This window comes from Prionailurus viverrinus, chromosome F1, assembly GCF_022837055.1.
Source record: "Prionailurus viverrinus isolate Anna chromosome F1, UM_Priviv_1.0, whole genome shotgun sequence".
Taxonomy (NCBI): Eukaryota; Metazoa; Chordata; class Mammalia; order Carnivora; family Felidae; genus Prionailurus; species Prionailurus viverrinus.
In genome coordinates, this window is record NC_062577.1 from 25,362,979 (window position 1) to 25,382,800 (window position 19,822).

At 53.5% G+C, this 19,822-nt stretch overlaps 1 protein-coding gene across 1 annotated transcript in view; it reads right to left on the reverse strand.

Moving 5' to 3' along the window:
* Window positions 1-19,822, reverse strand: part of QSOX1 (quiescin sulfhydryl oxidase 1) — a 35,304-nt gene that overhangs the window by 11,468 nt on the left and 4,014 nt on the right. The window contains 6 exon segments of the mRNA XM_047840508.1: window positions 808-942; window positions 2,545-2,690; window positions 4,723-4,813; window positions 7,344-7,446; window positions 7,998-8,043; window positions 16,210-16,310. Coding sequence (XP_047696464.1) covers window positions 808-942; window positions 2,545-2,690; window positions 4,723-4,813; window positions 7,344-7,446; window positions 7,998-8,043; window positions 16,210-16,310 — 622 coding nt within the window.

Consider the following 19,822-nt stretch of genomic DNA (forward strand, 5'->3'; position numbering starts at 1 on the left):
GCTGGGATGCAAAATCCTCTGGAAATCAGATGACCTTTCCCCCAGTTGTCTCGTACAGTCCCCTGTACTGTAGGTGCAAACCACCTTCCTGATGCAGCTCTGGGCTCCCTGGTCAGCCATTTCCACCTGGCAAACTGCTGGGTGCCCGTGCAAGAGGTTTATAGCCTCATTTGCCCAACAAGCAGGAATTCTACTCCAAGAGCAACTTCCTCATGGCTACAACTGTGCACAAAGATATAGGCTACCTCAAAAGGTAGTGAGCTCCCCAGCACCAGAGGCATTCAAATGAGGTCAGTGTCCTCCTAGAATGGAAAGTAAACTCTCTGTGGGAAGGAGCTGCACATCTGGGCATACCTGTGGTACAGTGCCTAGCCTGTAGCAGGTACTCAAAAGTACCTGCTGAAGAAATAGTTGCTTGGGTAGGAAGCTGGCTGGAAGGCCACAGATTATTCTTCTAAGCTGATTCTACTTGTTCTTGAATAGCATTAAGCTCAAGGAATGTGGGCATAGAAAAGTATTCATTCTATCATGAAGGATACAAGTAAATGCTGTTTGGCAGCCGCCACAGTCAGCAGACACAGGGCTGGTCACCAGTTCACTGCTGCTGCTCCCACACATCTGAGACTCTCCTGCATGGCCGGAGGGGGGCGGTGTCCAAAGGCCAAGGTCAGCCCTCGGGGGTCTGGGACTGGAAAGGCACGTGCTAAGCTCAAGACAAGGAATGGAATGTGGTAGGAGGCAGGAGGTCTGTGATCAGAGGTAAGGCTGGGGTGAGGGAAGGGCTCAGGGAAGTAGGCGTGGCCTTACCGATCTGCGACCTTCCACACAGTGGGAGCTGCTGTGTGAGCTGTGGTGGGTGCAACCGTGGTCGGGACAGCCTCCCTGGTGGTCCTGGAGAACTTCTGCAGGTACACGGTGTAGAAGGACCTGGATTCCTTAAGTCTGCGAGGGAAGAAAGCACAGAGGAGAGGCAGTGAGTCTGGAGAAGCAGACCCCAGGGCGAACTCCTGCCTGGAGAGGAGGTAGGTGGCTCACTTGACAGAAATGTTTATTAAGAAATATTTGAATCCGGTTGGGTCTTACCCTCCGCGAGCTCATAATCAAGGCACCCATGCCTCACTTCGGCCTTTCTATCCACTGCTCATGCAATGGAAAGTTTCGTGGACACCAGTCTGATGTCAAAACCCCATCCGGAAAAGCAGCGGGGCCCGAGAAGGTCTCAACCTGGCCCGAAGAGGCTGTGGGGTGGAGCGCGCGGAGGAGCAGGTGGGGTCCGCGGGGCTGCTGCTAATTCCGCCGTGGACAGGACGGCTGGGTCTGACTCCCCTCCCCAGAGACCGAGGAAGCTGCCTGCTCACAAGCTGGCTCTGAGATACCAGAGGGGACATGATTCCCCAAGAAAGTCACCGCAGTGTGATACACGGCTTTTCAAAAACAGGTAGTAATGACAACAAAAACGCTACAATCCTCAAATCCTTCTACAATCCTTTCGACTTCTTTCCCTCTTCTGACAGAGTCCTTGAGGGCAGGCGACACCTCCCGGTCACGGCCACCTGGAGGGAGGGTGTGAAGACCAGCCACAGCATGACGGGACACCCCGGGGGAGCTGGCATCAGGAAGCCCTGCTTCCCACTCTGCCGTCCCGGCCCGATGTTTATCGATGAACAGATGGCTCCGGAGCAGCGTCGTCACAAACAATTTTCCCCTCCACCAGCTCCAAGTAGGGAAACAATGCCTCCTCTCCCCACCAGGACTGGCACTTTCTGTCCCTCCTGTCCCCCTACAGACATCAGGCTTCCCTCCCCCAGGAGAACTCTCTGACAAGGCCTGGCCCCGTGCTGTCTAGCGACTGGGGCCGGCAAGGGCGCGTGGCCGCCCTGCCCAGCCTCCAGGCGGGATGGCACTAATGGGCCCGCAGAGCAGCTCGCTGGGTACCTTGGGCAAGTCTCGAGCTCCCTGGCCCTCGAGTTCCTGCCTGCAGAGCCAGGCTACATCAATCATCTACCCAGGGAGGGCATCGAGGCACCATCTGGCGCCATTTAACGGGCCATTCAGCAGCAGGAGCCTGACAGAGGGCCACGGCTGGCCTGATTGTTTTCTCCTGGCATTTTGGAACCGGCTATTGTCTAGCTCCTAATGAACTTTTCTGCAATTAGAAAACTAAAGGGAGGGAGGGTCAGGCATATCTGAGAGCTTGCCAGGCCCGCAGCCTGCCAACGAGTCTGTGGACAGAGGAGAATGAGGAGTGGGGCCAGGGCTGCGGTGGCGACGGTGCCGAAGCACGGAGGGCGAGGGCGCCAGGAGCCTGAGGCAGGACTGCCGAGCTGGGGGCCGGGGGCCATGTTCCCGGCACTGCCCACCCCCGCAGGCAGACGGCTGCTTCTCCTGCACAGGGCGCTCCCTGCCTATCTCGGAGGGAGCTCCTCAGAAGAAGGGCAGGAGAAAGAACTTGTCAGCCCCAGTAAGAGGCCAGCAGCCCCTCCGGGCAGGAAGAAACGAGCACAGGGAGAGAGGAGGGAGGAGACAGAGAGGCACTGCACTCACACGTGGACCCGGGAGGCAGAGCCATTCCGAAACAGCAAGTAGCAAGACGGGAAGTCGGTGACCCCAAACTTGCTCACCACATCACCCTCCGTGTTCAGGACCCTGCGCACCGCGATGCCATGGTGCTGGGACAGGTCCAGAGTCACCTGCAGAGACAGACAGATAGACGTGTTGGGGGCGGGGTCCAGTCACTGGGCAGAAGGAGCCCTGGGCGGGTGCCTGGTGGCAGCCACGCTCCACCCAGACTCTAAACCTTTCAGAGAGTGGACCAGGGTGCTGAGCAAGACTCATGCCACCAACCGCATCTATGCCACAGGGGACAAGAATCAAGCACTGCCCAGGAGAAGGGGCCTTGGAACTGTGCACACCACACACCTTGAATTTCCTAGAGCAGTCCAATTGAATAGCATTTTCTTTCCAATGAAAGCAATCTGTAGAAGGCATGATAAAATGTGGTTTCATTTTTATTCTTATATTTATAAGGCTTTCTATCTATATTCCGAATCAGAAGACATACTTAGATAGGATTTTAATTTTAGAAAGAAATAAGGGAAAAATAATGTTAGCTAATGTTTACAGAGTAGGTATTATGTGCTGTAAATATATTGTTTCATTTAATCTTCAAAATAATACTATGAAACAGGAACTATTGTTAGGAGGCCAAGCCAGTAGGCGCAGTATACTATGGCTACCTGGGTGTGCATCCTGGCCCCACTGGCCTAAACCTCCCCCCAACTCAATTTCCTTACTTGCAAAACTGGAGTAACAATTGGATTATTAACAAAATTGGAATCGTAACAGCAACTAATGCATAGTAGGTACATAAGTGTTCATTAAAAAAATAAATGCCTATTGCAAATGAAAAACCTGAGGCTTAGAAGTGAAATCGAGTGTCTAGGTCATACAGTTAGCAAGAGCCTGAATTGGGCAACAAATCCAGTTCAGTTTGGCTCCAGAGCCTGGGCTCTTGGTCACTGTGCCTTCCTGCTTTTCAAACTAACCATCTTCTGCGTGGACACAGCCCCAGACTCACTCAGTCCACAGGGGTCCCTGCCCCTGGTTTCCCAGGGGGCTAGGGGGTGGGCAGCAGGGAGAAAAGCTGATTCCAATGAACACTTATCAGTCACTTCCTCATGACAGGCATGACCCCAGGCCTGGACTGGGACCCCAGAAGGGTCAGGCAGTCCTTCAGCAAAACTCTGTGCCCCCTCCCCACCTCCCTCTGCTTCCCCTCTTGGGGCTCCGAGGCCTAGAGGCACCCCAGAGCCCTGTCGACTGTGCTTGCTGAGTTTTGGGAGGAAAGCCATTCAGAGTCAACAGTGGTGTTTAATTTCATTCCCACTTTCATGCCTCTTCTACATCCCTGGCCTGCCTTGCACCTTCACCCGTGCCCTGGCCCATCATCCCACCTCTGCACCTGGGAAAAGCTCACCAGTGGTCTAGAGGAGTCTGTGTTCCAGTGGCAGAATGCAGAGCTCTCTGCATCAGGCCAGGGGCATGGATCTTTAAAAGGCACTATTCTGTGCCAGCTACCCACCCAGGTCTGTTACCTAAACTGCCTCATTGGACTGTCCCAGCAATACTCTGAGGAAAGGTAATTATCACTGCTTTATAGATGGAAATGGGGCTCCAGGAAGCTAACTCACTTGATCACAGATCATCACGAAATGGGAAGTCAAACCTGCCTGTTCTGTAACCTGCCTCATCTGGTAAGGGATCTCACTTCCTAATGAGGCACTGCATGAGCTTTGATGTCCCCTCCCCCCACTCAAGTTTTCTACTCCAGTTCTTGCGGGGGGGGGGGGGGGGGGGGGGGAGAGAGGCAGGCAGGCTCACAGACCTGGCTTAAAGCCGTACTCCACCAATTCACTGGCCAGGGGATCTTCAATGTATTACCTGATTATCTACCTTAACTTTGAAGATTAGCGACTATGTGTGCCAGCATTCAATGGACAACAGGTGATATATGTGCGGTTTCAATGAGGGACATGAAAACAGACATAAAGGTTTTCAAATAGAAAGGCCCGGCTCCCACACTTCCCGTGTCCCCCAGCAGGGGTCAGGCCAGTGCTGAGCTAAGAAGTGCACGTGACCGACACCCTAGAATTCCGGGGGACAGCTCTGTCCTTGAACTCACTGGGCTCCTCAGGAGTTGCAGGGACCCTGGGGGCAGCTCACCTCTCTACCCAGATAGGAGCCTGCCTTTTCAAAGATCAGGGCCAGGTATTCTTCATCGTTTCTTGCAAAGAAGCCATCAATCTCCTCCAGCCTGCAAGAGACAACATTGGCAGTGACCATCCACAGCCAGTGACAATAAAGCGGAGCTGCTGGGGACACGGGCGCGGCAGGCACAGCACTGCAGGCACAGCCACACAAACTCCTCCTCTGTTTCCACAGGGGGCTCCATGGCGGTCTCCCCCTGCCAGCCCTCCCCTCCGGGGGAGTAAAGCCAAACCCTCAGTCTCAGAGCATGCTGCCTCTGCTACCTCACACTGGTTCTCCATTGTGCCCACCTTATTGACTTGTTTTTTCAAATGTTTATTTTTGAGAGACAGAGAGAGAGAGAGAGAGAGAGAGAGCGAGAGAGAGAGAGCATGAGAGTGTGCAGGGGAGGGGCAGAGAGAGAGAGGGAGAGAGAGAAGCAGGCTCCACACTGTCGGTGCAGAGCCTGATGTGGGGCTTGATCCCACAAACTATGAGATTGTGACCTGAGCTCCAATCAAGAGTCGGGTGCCGAACCGACGGAGCCACCCAGGTCCCCCTTGATTTGTTTTTTGATGCTGTCTCTTAAAAATCTGGGGTGATTATGAGGTGGTCTAGGGAGCAGGAAGTGGGTGGGGGAGGGATGCTTTGACACTAGTCGTCTTTATGTTCTGGGTAAGGCCCAGACTTAGCGAATATGGTTTTTATTTGTCCCCTAAGGACCAGTGTTTAGAACCATTCAGATATGAGACTTGGTCTTGGGGGTGGCAAGTCATTACCAACTGGGAGACCCGCTTTCCCTCCCCTGGAGCAGGCCTGACAAGGGAATTAAAGAACCAAAGTCCTGGGTGTAGGAGACCTTAGAAGCCATCTAATCCAACCTCCTTATTTTAATTTGAAGAGATTGAGACCCAGAACAAAGGCAGAAATTAGTAAGAGGGTAAATGTTATGATCACCCCAAATCAGAGAATTAAGATCCAAACGGTTTTAGAAACTCAAAGTTTCAGCGGAAAATAATTGCACAAAAATGATCTGTTTCCTCATTCCAATTAAAGACGGCACATTGTCACACATGCTTAAGAGGCCAACACGTAAGAGGGCACTGGGAGACTGCATCTTTTTATCCCTAACCTGATGGCCTATTTCCCTCTACTGGATCCAATGACACATGTGGCATGATCACATCCAAATGGAACACACAAAATGGGGCCAACGCTGGAGCCCAGCCCAGTGACAATACAAAAGGATGTGCTAGAGAGGTGGGGGCTAGAGTGTACTCCAACGGGGGAATGAAAAGAGGAGCTGTGGACTCTGACAGCCTCTCAGACCCCTTCACCAGACCTCCCTTCGGCTGGCAGAAGAGCAACATGGCGGCCAATACCCCCCAGCCCATCCATTCCCACTCAGACTTCTGGAAGAGGCAGCTCACCTTTCATCACACATCTCTGCCTCCTTCCTAACACTCTTTAGAAGGGCCACTTTGAGGGAGTTGGCAGGTGTGTCTGATTTGCTGCTTTTGAGATCCCTTGGGACTGAAAATGCACCATGAGGGATGTGTGTGCCTAAGACAGACAGACACGGTCACTGGGAAACGTAAGTAAGGAACAGGCTGGCTGGCTGTTTCCTGGAGAGATGGAATCACGCTGTGCAGCCCCAAACCACACCTGACTAATGCTGGGTCCAGGATTTCTGTGGGGCCCTCCGGGAGGATGGACAATTGGGGAAGATTATAAAAAGTCACCGTGGGTTGACTGACGCTTAGAAGCACAATCTCTTAGCAGGGCTATGGCTTTGAAGAACATCATTAAATCAACGTGGAGGGCCTGGAGCACCAGCGCCTGTCTCACGAGGCCTTCTCAGCCCCTGGAACCTTCATTGTGCTCTAAGGCTGGGCTCCCTCCAGCAGTGCCTGCTGGTATTTGGATTTGTTCCTTCTTGGCAGGAGTCCTTGAGGTGGGCACTATCCGGTCTCAAGAGCTTATCTGGGAGGGCGGGACCCAGTGTCCTCAATTTACCCTCTGTGGGAGAGCTAAAGCAATACACTGTGCACCTGCCTCTCCTAGAACAGACAATCCTGGAAGCCTGCCTGCAGGCAGATAAGGGCCACCAGCCACCATGCCTGATGCTCTGTGGCACAACAGTCACACGCCCCACCCCCCAGTCACAGCCGCTGCTCAGAAAGACAACCACTTTCCTTTTACAGGAAGGGTTCCCTTTTCCTCTGAGCTTATCTTCTTCCTCCCCCCGTCCACTCTCTCGGTGCCCCCTCCAGGTTAGATCATGTGAAAAGATCACAAGGACAGGTTATGAAAAGCAGCAGCAGGTATGACCTGGAGAACCCCTGCCCATCCCTTCCTTTCTGCCCGGCAAGACAGGCCTTTGCACCTGTCAGCCCCACGAAGCCAGGGCTGCTCGGGGAGGACTCCAGCAACAGGGTACCTTCTACCAGCTGCTCCAGAGTGGCTCCAGCCTACAGAGGTGTGTGCCCCAAAGACACAGGCCTTCATTTCCCCTGCCCAGCTGTCCCCACTACCCTCTTGCTCCCAGGCCTGTGATCCTGGCCCACGCTGCACCAAATCTGCTCCACCCTGAATACCTGGCAGGTTCCAGTGGGGGGCAGGCAGGGGGCCACGTGTCACTATGGGACTCGAGGGCGTCGATGAGCCTCTTCCGCAGTGTCTCCACATCAGCACCAGCCACTGGATGAAGACGGACATGGGGGGGGGCATGAGGAGGGAAGGAGAATGAATCCCAGCACCCTTGTCGGCTTCACTGAAACAAAGGGCCCAGGGCACAGGCTAGTTCTGAGAGAAACAGAGCATGGCTCAGTCCTTAGCAGTGGGGGTGGGGTCTTCTTCTGTGGCCCTAAGTTATGCAAGGAGACCCATTTCTTAGGGGACAGGAAAGAGTCCTTCAGACCTGGGACCCATGAGGGTTTTCCCCGGAGGCTAGCTGGTCTGTCCCTCTGGACGCCAACCCCATTTTGACAGGAAGAGTTAGCCTGGATACACTGTGACCCTCCCCTCTTCCCAGGACCCTGAACGAGCCAAACCAGAAGGGTTTCTTCAGCCTCCTTTCCCTGAAGGCATCTTCCAGGCTGGCTGGGAAGGCCACACAAGAAAACACAAACTCCACTTTCACCTGGGAAACTCCTCACCCCGGAGACCCTGCCGGGCGCTCCTCACCTCAGTAGAAACCCAGCAGAAAGAAAAAGAGAAAGACCACGGACAACTGGACCCAGGACACCTACCTGGCAGTGCTGTTCCTGAGCCGTTCTTGGTGAAGGCCTTAAAGAACTGGAAGCAAACACACAGGCGAGAGTCAGTAACACACGGAGCTAAGACCACAACAGCGGTGCCAGATGGATCCGTGTCTAAGACCCTCTACTTACTCAAGGGGGTTAATTTGGGAAAATTACTTAACTTCTGTGAGCCTCAGTTTCCTCATCTGTAAAGGAGAACAGGACGGTTTCTGCCCCTGGGGCTGGACACGGATTCCTGTCTTCCCCGTCTCTGTACCCAATCCCTACGCCCACAGCTCTGATGCACCCAGGGACGCACAGTACTAGAGGCAGACGATCTCCCTAAGCACCGGCACCCAGTACACCGTGACTGGAAAATATCCGCTGCATGGATGAAAGGATGAGGCAAACCCAACCAAGAAAACAAAGTCACGTCATACTTCCCCCAGAAAATGTAAGCGACCCTCTGAGGCAGTCTGTCCTTAGAGGCTGGTGTCTGTCTGTCCACTGAGAACTCCCAGCCTGGCACAGCAGACACTCCACGAGGGGAGGGGTCTCCAGTTCAGGTCCTGTTGAAGGGTGGGCCCAAGCCCCTGAAGAAACAAGTCTTGTTACAGACAGGCCAATTTAATTCACCACTTCGTCCTCTTTTCCCATTTACGCGAATGACACTCCAGCCTCAGCGTGGAGCGAGAATGACCTCCTTGGACAAGAGGACAGAGACAACAGAGGACAATTCCTCAGGATGTGGGCCTCTGTGTAAGTGGCAAGACCGCTGGCAGGGCTCTGGCCTGTGCTCTCCCGGGCTCAGGAGGGAACAAAGTTCAGTTGTCTTGACAGACAGACAGCTACCTAAAGGCCTGTGAGAGAGTCTGCTGGCCAGGAAGAGGCCTCTTCCTGAGGTCCTCCGGGGCCACCTGTAGCTTCCTTTGGGCCTCTGCCTGCAACAGTACGGCCATCTGGCCTTATTCCAAGCTGGTGGTTGAGTACAGGCCCTGCGGTCTACCAGACCTGGATTCTGCTACTCTTGCTGTGTGACCTTGGGCGATCCATTAGCTCCCCTCTCCCTTCTCATCTTTAAGATGAAATGACACCATCCACCTTGAAGATTTGCTGTGAGGAGTCAAAGATAACATATCTAAGTGCTTGTGTCTGATGCATACAGTAAGGAACCAATAAATGTTAACTGCATGATTATTACCGTCCCCTTCCCTTGTTCCACCTCTTAAACACTAGGAAACACTGACCAGCTAGCATTTGTTTATTCCAGCCATTTGTAGGCGGAAAACTAACAGGCCACCTGCCCACCCTCCCACACGAGGAACCACAAAGATGCAAAGAAGCCACCCACCTCTTCCCATCTACAACCTTCTCCTGTTCCCTCTGACCTCACCTGGCTCCTAACTCCTGCTAACTGCTTTATCCTTTTTCTTTCTAGACCATTAATATGAACTTTTATTCTAGGTGAAAACCATCCACAGATACACGCCACATATATTTATTTTTATTTTTCATTTTTAAATGTTTATTTTTGAGAGAGAGAGAGAGACGGACAGAGAGACAGACTGTGAGTGGGGAAAAGGAAGACAGAGAGGGAGACAGAGAATCCGAAGCAGGCTCCAGGCTCTGAGCTGTCAGCACAGGGCCTGATGCGGGGCTCGAACTCACGAACTGTGAGATCATGACCTGAGCCAAAGTTGGACGCTTAACCGACTGAGCCACCCAGGCGCCCTGCCACATATATGTATGATAATGTTCTTGGCAGTTATTGAACAAATTCTGAGTGAAATTATACGTTATCCTAACACTTGTAAGAACAATCACAAAGTTCCTGAATTGCGATGGGATCGAGCAGAGAAAGCATGTTAAGGCATTTATGGACCGTCACTGCTACGGGTGTTATTTTCAGTCATGAGAAGCAGCGTGGCAGCTTGTCTTCATCAACCACCAGGTCACCCAGGTCTGAGCAAGTGCTTTATTAAAAGGGGCTGGCATGTTACCTCCATCAAAAGGCACCCTCCCTGGACCCCAGCGGAGCCTTCTAAAGGCCCCGGCCATGGGCAGCAGGGAGTGAGACAGGAGCCCCAGCAAGACTGACCCAGGGGAATGCAGGGACCCAAGACACACCCCCAGGAAGACCTCCCACGTCCCTCCACGTGCCCCTGTGCTACTACACAGCCTTCCCTTCTGTCCTCAGATGCCCATCTACCTTCCAGAACAATGTCGCCACTGGGGCTCCAGCTCCCAACTTCATGCTCTTAGAACTTTTTCCGATCAATTCATCTCTTTCCCCTTTTCTGCCAGCAACTTCCCTAAGCCTACAAATAGACTCCAATCCTCCTAATTTTTCTTTTAAAAAAGGGCAGGAAGGGAAGTGGGATGAGAATAGAGAGACGCCCTCCTTCCTCCTCCAGTTACTGCATTTCCCGTTTTCCTAGCACTGCCAAATTTCCCAAAGCACGGTCCGCTCTCCCTCTCTGGCTGCCCCCTCACTTCACTCCCATGCCCCCTCACTTCACTCCCATGCTGTGGCCTGTGGCCTGTGCCCCCACTGCTCAGCTGACCCCTTTGGCCAATCCAATGACCTCTCCAGCGCCTCCTTGCTTCCTCTGCAGTGTCTGCTTTGCCCCCATGGCCAGGTTTTGCCATTTTTTTGTACCATATATTCCTGACATTCTCCTCGTTGGCCTTCACATTGCCATCTCCCTTGGTTTGCCTGACACCGACCAGGCCTTCTTTGCCACTTTCACAGCCTTCCCTTCACCCTTGTCCTAGCCTCGCCCTGGACTCCTCTCTCGTGTCCCCTGCCCCCACCATCTCCTGTACCCAGTCTCCAGCCATGCATCAGCTCTTGACACTCTTCTGTTTAAAAAGCCCTGGGAAAGGGGCACCTGGGTGGCTCAGTCTGTTAAGCGTCCGACTTCAGCTCAGGTCACGATCTCATGGTTTGTGAGTTCGAGCCCCGCATCGGGCTCTGTGCTGACAGCGCAGAGCCTGGAGCCTGCTTCGGATTCTGTGTCTCCCTCTCTCTCTGCCCCTTGCCTGCTCACACCCTGTCCCTCAAAAATAAACAAACATTAAAAAAAAATTTTTTTTATAAAAAGCCCTGGGAGGCATCGTCAAAAACAAGGAGGTTAATCCATGCTTTTGGACAAAGGAGCAAATGAATGAGTGAATAAGCCTACTGTTTGCCTCCCTTGCCAATGTCATCTACTTGGTCTAAATGATTTGCAATCTGAACCCTCTGTCCAAGTCCTCACCTGTCCTAGACTTCCGTTTCCTCCTGGTGCCTTCCACCCAAGTGCTACCCCTCCCCCAACTCTCTAAGTCACCCCTCCCCCAACTTGTTTCTCCATTTATGTTGCTTATTTCACCCCATGCTCATCCTTCTCCCCCCATTATCCAGACCAGCACCTCGTCCTCCCCCTAACCCCATCAGCCAGTCAGTGGACAAGTTCCGTGAATGTGAGCTTTGTGATTCTTCACCAGTCGTCTGGGCCAGTTGCCCTTGTCCAGACCAGGGCTTACCACCTATTTCCTGGCCTAATGCAACACTTGTCACCTGTCCCTCTGTGAGCTCAGACATTTTCATCCACTCAATTTTTGCACTCTGCAACTCTGTTCCTCGTTGCCCCTTTGCTTAGTGGCACAGTTCCGGTCTGATCATGTCATTCTCCCGCAAATCTCTCCCCTGACTCCCCACTACCAACGAATAATGGCTAAACTCACTGGGTCCGAGGCCTTCTAGGACCTGACCCCAACTTACCCCCGCTGTCCCCTTTCCCTACACTTCAGCTATGACAGGCCTGAAACTGAACTTTCTCTGGACTGTAGAGGACTGTACTCTGGCACCTCTGCAAGCCCCACGGTGAGAACATGGAAGTTCCCAGAAGGCATCTGTTCAGCTGAGCAGAGAACCTCTGCCCTTTGATCATCTTAGATGCTCATGTGAAAATCATATTAAAATCTAGTCAGGGCACATTTTTGTCCTCCTATTAAAATGCATCCTTCTTAAGTCAGCTGTTGGAGGAGGCGTGTGCCCTCCCCAAGGGAAACCACCACAACTCTTGGAAACAGGTAATTAAGATGTCAGCAGTGAGTTTTCTTTTTTCCAGGAGCAGTCGGCACCCGGTCCCTTTCCTCCCGCCACTTCACGCAGGACCCTTCCAACTCTGCGCCCCTGGAAGACCTCCACATCTCCCCAAAGGCAGGAGACCAAGGGGCAGCAGGTGGGTCTTTACCCATCTGTCAAGAAGCAACACCAATATCAAGGAGTAACTGCCTTTCTAGGGGTCAAATAAGGCCAAATGGAAAGCACACTTTCCAGTGGTGACCATCGATAACATTGGATCCAAGCTTTTAAGGCAAGTTTCAAGGAAAATGACCCGGTCTCCAAATATCTTATGGTGATCCCAGAAGGATCCATATGCCTAACCATTGCTATGTTGGGGCCTGATTGTGGAGGGGGCCACAAGAGAGCAGGTGACTGCTGACTGGGGGCTCATATCCTTCTTCCTGAGAGAGCCAGGAGTCCCCCTCCCTGACTCCCCACCCTCTTGCAAGTGCCACATAAGGTAACAGCCCAGCCTCTGTGCCCCTACAGGCTGTCCACACTCCCAGCCTTGAACTCAGGGACCTGCCATTCCTGGGCCCCACCACCCTGCCTCAGCCCTGCCCAGGAGCCTCTGCTCCAGCCAGACCAGTCTTCTCAACATGTCACACGGTTCTGCCCACACAGGGCCTCTGCTCTTACCTCCTCCTCTGCCCGCATTCCTCTTCTCCCAGCCAAAGCCCACACGTCTTTCAATACCAAGTGGAAGTCCCCTTCTTCCGTGAAACCTCTCTGATGTGTTAGGGAGAGGGCTCAGGGAGCCCAGGCGATTCCTCTGGCGTTCACGGCCCACTACCTAGCTGCTGAGCTCTCTGTGTCTCCCCCACAATGGTGAGCACAGCGCAGTGCGCCCGGCAAACATTCACTCAAGGGCTGCTGATGGAAGGACTGCCTTAAATGCAGCGCCCACAGAGGAGCCATCGTGAGCTCCACGGGATGATTTAGGAAGGAGGCCGGACAATGGGAAGGAAGCCAAGTAACATTTACTGAACTCCACGTGATACTCCACAATGCTGTGGCACTCTCACGTGTAAGACCTCACTTCACGCTCGGCCACAGTCCTATTAGGTAGAGATATTAGCATCCCAGTTTTTACAGACAAGGAAAATGAGGCCTGTTGCTGAGGCATGGTTAAACAACTTTCTGAGTCATATATAGTAAGCAGTGGAACCAGGATCTGAACCCACGTGAAGTATCTCCTCAGAATCTTGCAAAGGGGAGACTTCCGTCCTCTTCCACCCGAATGCTGATGCTCTCTGTAATCTTGCCCCAGCTGGGCTTCTGGCTACAAGGGGTCCTGATGGAATATCCCCTGACAGCACTACTGTGGCCCGTGGCAGAGCCCCTCCCCACTAGATCCAGCCTCTAGGTCTCCAAGTGCCAGCCAGAACCTGTTGCCAACTAGTCCCTCCCTCCCCCACACCTTTGTTTTCTTCCAGCTGGGCTCCAGCTCCAGGCTGACGGGCACCTGACACAGCCAGCTGGCCCTGCAGGGCCAGATGTTTGCTACACAGGCTGGGCTAGTGGAAGCTGTTTGCTAATGGTGACAAAAGGGGTAGGAGGCAGAAGAAAGGGACAATGATACACGTAACTGGGGGTGGCCAGACTCTTGTGTGGGTCTGCCTCCATCACACCAGCAACACTCTCCCTTGCCCTGTGTGACAGGAGTTCTCACAGGCTCTAGGGGCAGGAGTGTGGACAGGTCCAGCCCCAGGGGGGGCAGCAGACAGGGCATCAGGGCTATCTTTCTGGCCTGCTGGCAGCCAGGCTGACCTCTAGCCTCTGCTTTGCTCTCTAGGGAGTCCAGACACGATGCCCACAGGCACACCAGACTCTGAATGGGCTAGAATTTCTGGAGATCTGGAATTTTCCAAAACTTTGAAGCAGCGTAGTAGTAAGATGGAACATCAGTTTAGCGAATCACAGCTAGGAGTTAAAAAAAAATAATAAATGGAACAAAAATAGTAGCATGCACTGCATTTAGGAAGAATAAATACTGTTTTATGAAACTTTTGTTTTAGTGATCACATACAAATCAACTTCTGGATGTCACTGGAAAATGTATATATCTTACTGTAGGTTACAGTAAAAAGGTTTGAAAGCCAGTGCCTTAGAGCAGAGACCCATCGGAAGCTAGAACCACCTGCCCCCACCCAGGGCCAGAGTCCTGACGACAGGACACTGAGTGTCTCTCCCTGCTGAAACTGAACTGCCAGGGCCAGCCAGGCACTGCCCGTGTGAAGGCTGGGAAAGGTCAAGACGACCAGCGTGGGGCCTTCTCTCCCAGCTCCCCTCCCACAGCCAGCTGGGCGGTGCAGGAGATGATTAATCTCTTGAGGTATTTGGGCTGCGTGTGCTTCGTGACACAGGCAGGCCAGGCGCTGGGAGCTATGGGGGACCTTCCGACTGCCTGAGCCGCCACCCTCACACCCACTGAGCCCCAGCCTCTCCCGGGCAGAAACACAAAGCCCCAGGTGCCAGGTCCCACAGAACCCTGCCAGGACATCCTGACGCGGCCCTGGCACCGATGCCAATCCCTTTCCCAGGGGCTGAGCAGGGGCTGGACCCCTGTGGCCAGTATTCACTGACAGAAGTATCAGCCTGTGAATGAGGACTCTTCCAGCCACGGTGGTCTTCCCACAGCTTTCCACACTGGGCTGCTTACCCTGGCTCAGCAAAAGGAACAGAGATCCCTGTACAGTAATTCTGAGTATTTTCAGTTACATATTTCAGGACAAGGATAAAGCAGTGGCCCTGCCAGGGAGGTCTTTAACTTGAAAGGGATGACTGATAGGCAATCTCTTTACTGCCACCTCTAAATGATATGGCAGGAGGTGTTGGCTCACCACACTGTTCCCCAGACAGGCCTAGCCTCAGCTACAGCTGGGGTTTAGGCCTGACCCAAAATGGTAACAAGAGTGTAGGAGGGAGCTCGCTGGGGCTGTGGAAACCCTGAACCTAGCAGGATTCCAATGGGTGTGAGGAACAGAAAGATCACATGGAGGTCGAGCTGGATATTCTTGCTGGAGTCCGGAGCCTTGTTTTCCAGACAAATTCTCTTGGAATCATTAGGCTGAGATATGGCTGGTGGGTCGGCCTGCAACTTGAGGCCCCTGTGTTCAGATATCTTGTTCTAAGGACAATGCTTAGCATTTTAACCTTCAGAGGCCTTTCCTGATTATTCTTAGTGGTTATAGAGGAAATGCTTTTCTAGACGCCATTCTGGTAGAAGGAGGCTTACTATTGATAGCTGGAGGTAGGGAGAGAGATTCTGATTCTTTAAATTGGAAGCAAACTAATTGGATTACAGCCGGGGCTGAGCCCTGGGCACTAAGTATAACGGCACAACCTTGCTGTTCTGGGCTTTCCAGAACCTCCTACTTGAGAGCCTTGGAAGTTGTTCAGATGTTAATTAAGCTGCTGCTGCCCCACAGTGGGCAGGTTGCCAGGCAAGGCCTCACTGGAGAGCTCGCGCTACTTTCAGCCAGAGCTGGGGTGACAGAGCCCTCATGTGCTGGGTGTGATGGCTCCCATGATGGGGACCCCTGCTGCCTGAGGCATCAGCATTTGACCAGGGGGTGAGGCTACCCGGGCAGGTCACTTCTGAGCTACTTGTCTCAAGGCACTTGCCTGATGAGGATGAAGCTTGCTGGTATTTTCTAGAGGATCATCAGGCCCCCTGAGTCTGATCCTGCCCATGGGTGGGTCAGAGCCTGAATCGGGTTTTACAGGGTTGGATCAGACCTCTAAGGCTGGGAGGTCGGGAGGGAGAGGAATTGGAAAGAGGATCCCGGGGGCTGAGGGTTCTCACCAGCCTAGGCGATAACTACCTCACAGCTCAAATCAGAGCAGCTGAAGTCGGCCCCTCCCCTCCTTATAAAGGGAAGAACTGGCCAGACGAAACGAACCTCCCGATTCACATCCCTTTCCGCCTCTACGACAGGTGTCTCATCAAGCACAGGAACAGTGCTCCAGAGGCCATGACTTAAGCGGATCGAGGCCAGAGGCGTCAGAGGCCACCACGGAGCTCAGATGCCAGGGCAGCACGGGGCAGCAGTGGGCAACATGCACCGCCAGTGCCATGCCCTCTCTCCCCTCCCTGTCACGCACCCTCACGGTCGGGAAGCCAGGGATGTTGAAGTCTCTGCAGACTTCGCTGTTGGTCTCCTCAGCACAGTCCAGCGCGGCGAGATTCAGTGCTGGCCTCCAGTCTGCAAGGGGAAGCAAAGAAATCAGGTGAAGTAAGAGGGACCGGGACCTCTGCCTGCTTATCCCCAAAGTGCAACATTCCACCCTCACCAACGCCCAGAGTACCTGCCCCTAAGGCTCTCATGAGAAAAGGTCACCCCTTCCTCGGGAGGGGTCTCTGAAATAGTCTGGTTATCCTGCACTTGGCCCGTGCTTAGGACATGGTTAAACAGCTCAGGCAACACTGTCCTGTAATGGTATCTGTGTTCCTCCGTTTTCTGCGGTGGGGGAGGGGCACAGAGGCTGCGGGGGATGACAAAAAATGTGAGATGATCTTGAACGCCCTGGGACCAAGCCCTGGCACTGCCTCTGTCCCTGCTGCCCTCTAGAGAGCATCCATTCCAGAAGGGCGAAGAACATGCCTCAGGAGCTTTAGAATTCCCCAGTGGACGCTGAGTGAAGGCTTCTGCGGCCAGAGGTCCTGGCTGTCGGCCCAGCTTGGCTTGCATGGGCGGTACACGGGGTGGTGAGGACCAGCTCCCCCGCTGGACAGGGAGGCAGGAAACCCAAGGGAGGGAGGGAAAGGCACCTGGAGTCCAGGAACCGCAGGAAAAGAAGCCTGAGGCCAGAGTCTGGAAAGGTTTACAGCTCCCAAGCTGCCTGGGCACCCTGCTCCTTCAACAGGCCCCAGGCTGCAAGTCCCCCCTCCACTCAAACTCACCGGCAGAGAAAATAATGGCCCCATTCTGGGCCATAGCCCAGGATCTGTGAAACAGCAAACAAACTCCTCTACCAGGCAGGCCCCCGAGCTCTGGTTCCAAGTCGGGTCCCCCTGCTAAGGTTCCACGTTACACTGAGGCTGCTTCGGCTGGAGGGCAAGATACACACACACGTGAGGCCACATAGCCGTGAGGTGGCGATGGACTGGTGCCTGCCACATGGCGCAGAGCTCTAACGGGATTTGGACACACGGGAGACCAGCCCCGGGGACCAAGCACAGGCTTCGCCGGAAGGTCAGAAATTGAGTGGAAGCCTATCAGTCAGCTGACAGGGGCCTGTGTGAGCAATAAGCTCAGAGCCCTGCTCGTGTCTCCGTGACAGTCACAAGCCTGTCTGCCCCAAGTGCTTCTCATGTGTGCAACCTCACTGCCCAGCTTCCCCATTGTCCTCAGTGAGCACTGACAGCATTACACGGCATTGCGGGATCAGCCCTGGCTCTCAGCGGCTCCAGGGCCGGAACCACTGCTCTCTGCTCTCTGTCTCAGTCTAGCAGGCCCAGGCAGGGGGCGAGCTTAAAGCCAGCCACCTGTGAAGGAGAGCAGAGCTGCCCAGGTACAGGGTTTTGTCCTGGAGCACAGATGAGAGCACCCCAGGTCTCCCTCCTATGGCTCCTTCCTTGCCCAAGGGAGTCCCAGGGAGAGTGGGAAGCACAGGTCGCCTCCTGCGGCCATCTGGCACACTCAAGGCTTGGCGCCTTCTGTTCTGCATCTCAGGCTCTGCTCACCTTGTGTGGGGAGACTTGGCTACTCCCAAAGGAGTAAGCCAATTAGACAAGAACATGAAAAAGAAGCACTTCCGTTTCCTTCCACCGGTGATGGCCCCTGGCAGGGGTCTCACAAAGTCACCTGGCAGGGTGACCAAGCACTGAAGGCCTCAACGGCTCCCCTCTTCTCCAAGAGTACAGGCCACCATCCATTGGGCCAGAGTCAGTGTCCACTGCCCCTGGGACCCGAAGACTGAAGGGACAGGGAGGGGAGAGAACAGAAAGCTGGTGCTCAGTGAGCGCCTATGACACACCCTGTCTCCACCACGGCCACTGGAGGGGGGCATCACTCCCCCCACTTTACAAATGAGGCAAGCAACTGAGGCCTCCAAGTTGTCCAAAGGCTACCCGACTCAAACCCACTTCCCTTCCCTTTCCACCTCACCAGGGTCAGGATACTACCCTTCTGTTTTTGCTCTTGGCTCTGATCACAACCTTGAGAGAACATAAACACAATGCTGTCTTCAAATAGCATAAATTCTTTAACTCAAACATTCAGTCGCTTTCATAGACTCTCCTCTTAGATGATGATATCACATGTACAGAGTTTATGAAGAGATCATTGTGTGCCTAATTTATCTAGTTAATGTGCAACTACCACTGTGAGACAAAGATCAGAGAACTGTGCCCAAGGCACACATGAATCAATGGTAGATCTGGGATCTGAACCCAGGATTTGAGCTTCTCTTCTGGTCTCAAGAGGGCCCAAGACAGAACAGAGAGCTGCTCTGTTGGCTTGGCAACCAGAAAACCCAGGGAGTGGGGTGGAGGGGGGTGTTAGTAGTGGAGACAGGGGGGAAAGGTGATGCCTGGGAGTTCTCAGCCCCTTGCTCCTGAGCAGGCCTTTGACTCCTTCTCTTTATACCTTGATTCTCTTTCCCCCATGAAATGGAACCCGAGCCTCTTCAGCCACAGGGGGAAGTGGAGGGGTAGGCTGAGGCCAGTCAGGTGCCGAGAGTGTCAGCTAAGGAAGGTTTCTCAGGAATATCAATGTCAATACCTTAATGAGCCATAATGACATATAAAGATCTGGTTTGATACACTCATCATTCTAGTAACAGTCCAAGGAACAGGGTGCTGTTATCTGGGTGCTCCACGGGTAATGCAAAGCTGCATTTAAGTAAAGTGCACTCCTGTCAAAGAGGAAGAGAACTGGGCGAGGGAGGCTTTTTAAAGTGTCAGGTGACTTAAACACTGCAATCTGCAGGCCTAACACCTAACATTAGCAGTTATCAGACCAGCCCCGCTCCTGGGAAGAAAAAAGTTTCCTAGTGCAATTACTGCCCTGGCAAAGTAATTTCTCTATTAACAACAGAGTAAATGAGCAAATGTAGAAGGGAAGGATGGGGACACAAGCATAACTAGGACAGCTATGGTCTCTGAGGCGGTGAGTGAAGAGACACCCATAGTGAGGGGGGTCATGGGCTCCTTCTGGAGTGCTAGGCAGTATCCCCACCCCCACTCACCAGTCCAGGAAGGGGCATGGACCCAGAGTCATATGTCTTGATTATGGCTATAAGTGGCCAAAGCACCAAGAGCTGCACATGTTTTCTTTCTGGGCCTCCTGGGTCAAATGGGGGCCAGGGTGGATGGTCTCTCCTCTCCTTTCCAGCTCCAACAGCTGTTCAAGCGCTTAATGGCAAACTCTCGCCAAGAAAAATGGCCGTTAGTCCTTTGCGTGTTAAGCAAGCCACTATTAAGGCAGAGGCCAGACCCACCCAAACCACCAAGAGCCAGTCAAGTCGAGTGGTCAGAACTGGACCCCCATCCAACTCTCCAGGAGTCCTCCTGACAAGGAGTTAGCCAGTGCCATGCTGTCTCCACCACACCCCTGCCTCCTTGTTGCAGACTTCTGGGCAGTGAGGTCATGGGATAGACCAAATGCCTTCCCTAGCCCTCACACCTGGCTGACACTCCAGGTCTAAGTCCAGAAGAGCCACAGCACCAGCAGAAGGCCCAGTCACTACATTCTCACTTGGAATCCCGTGAGGC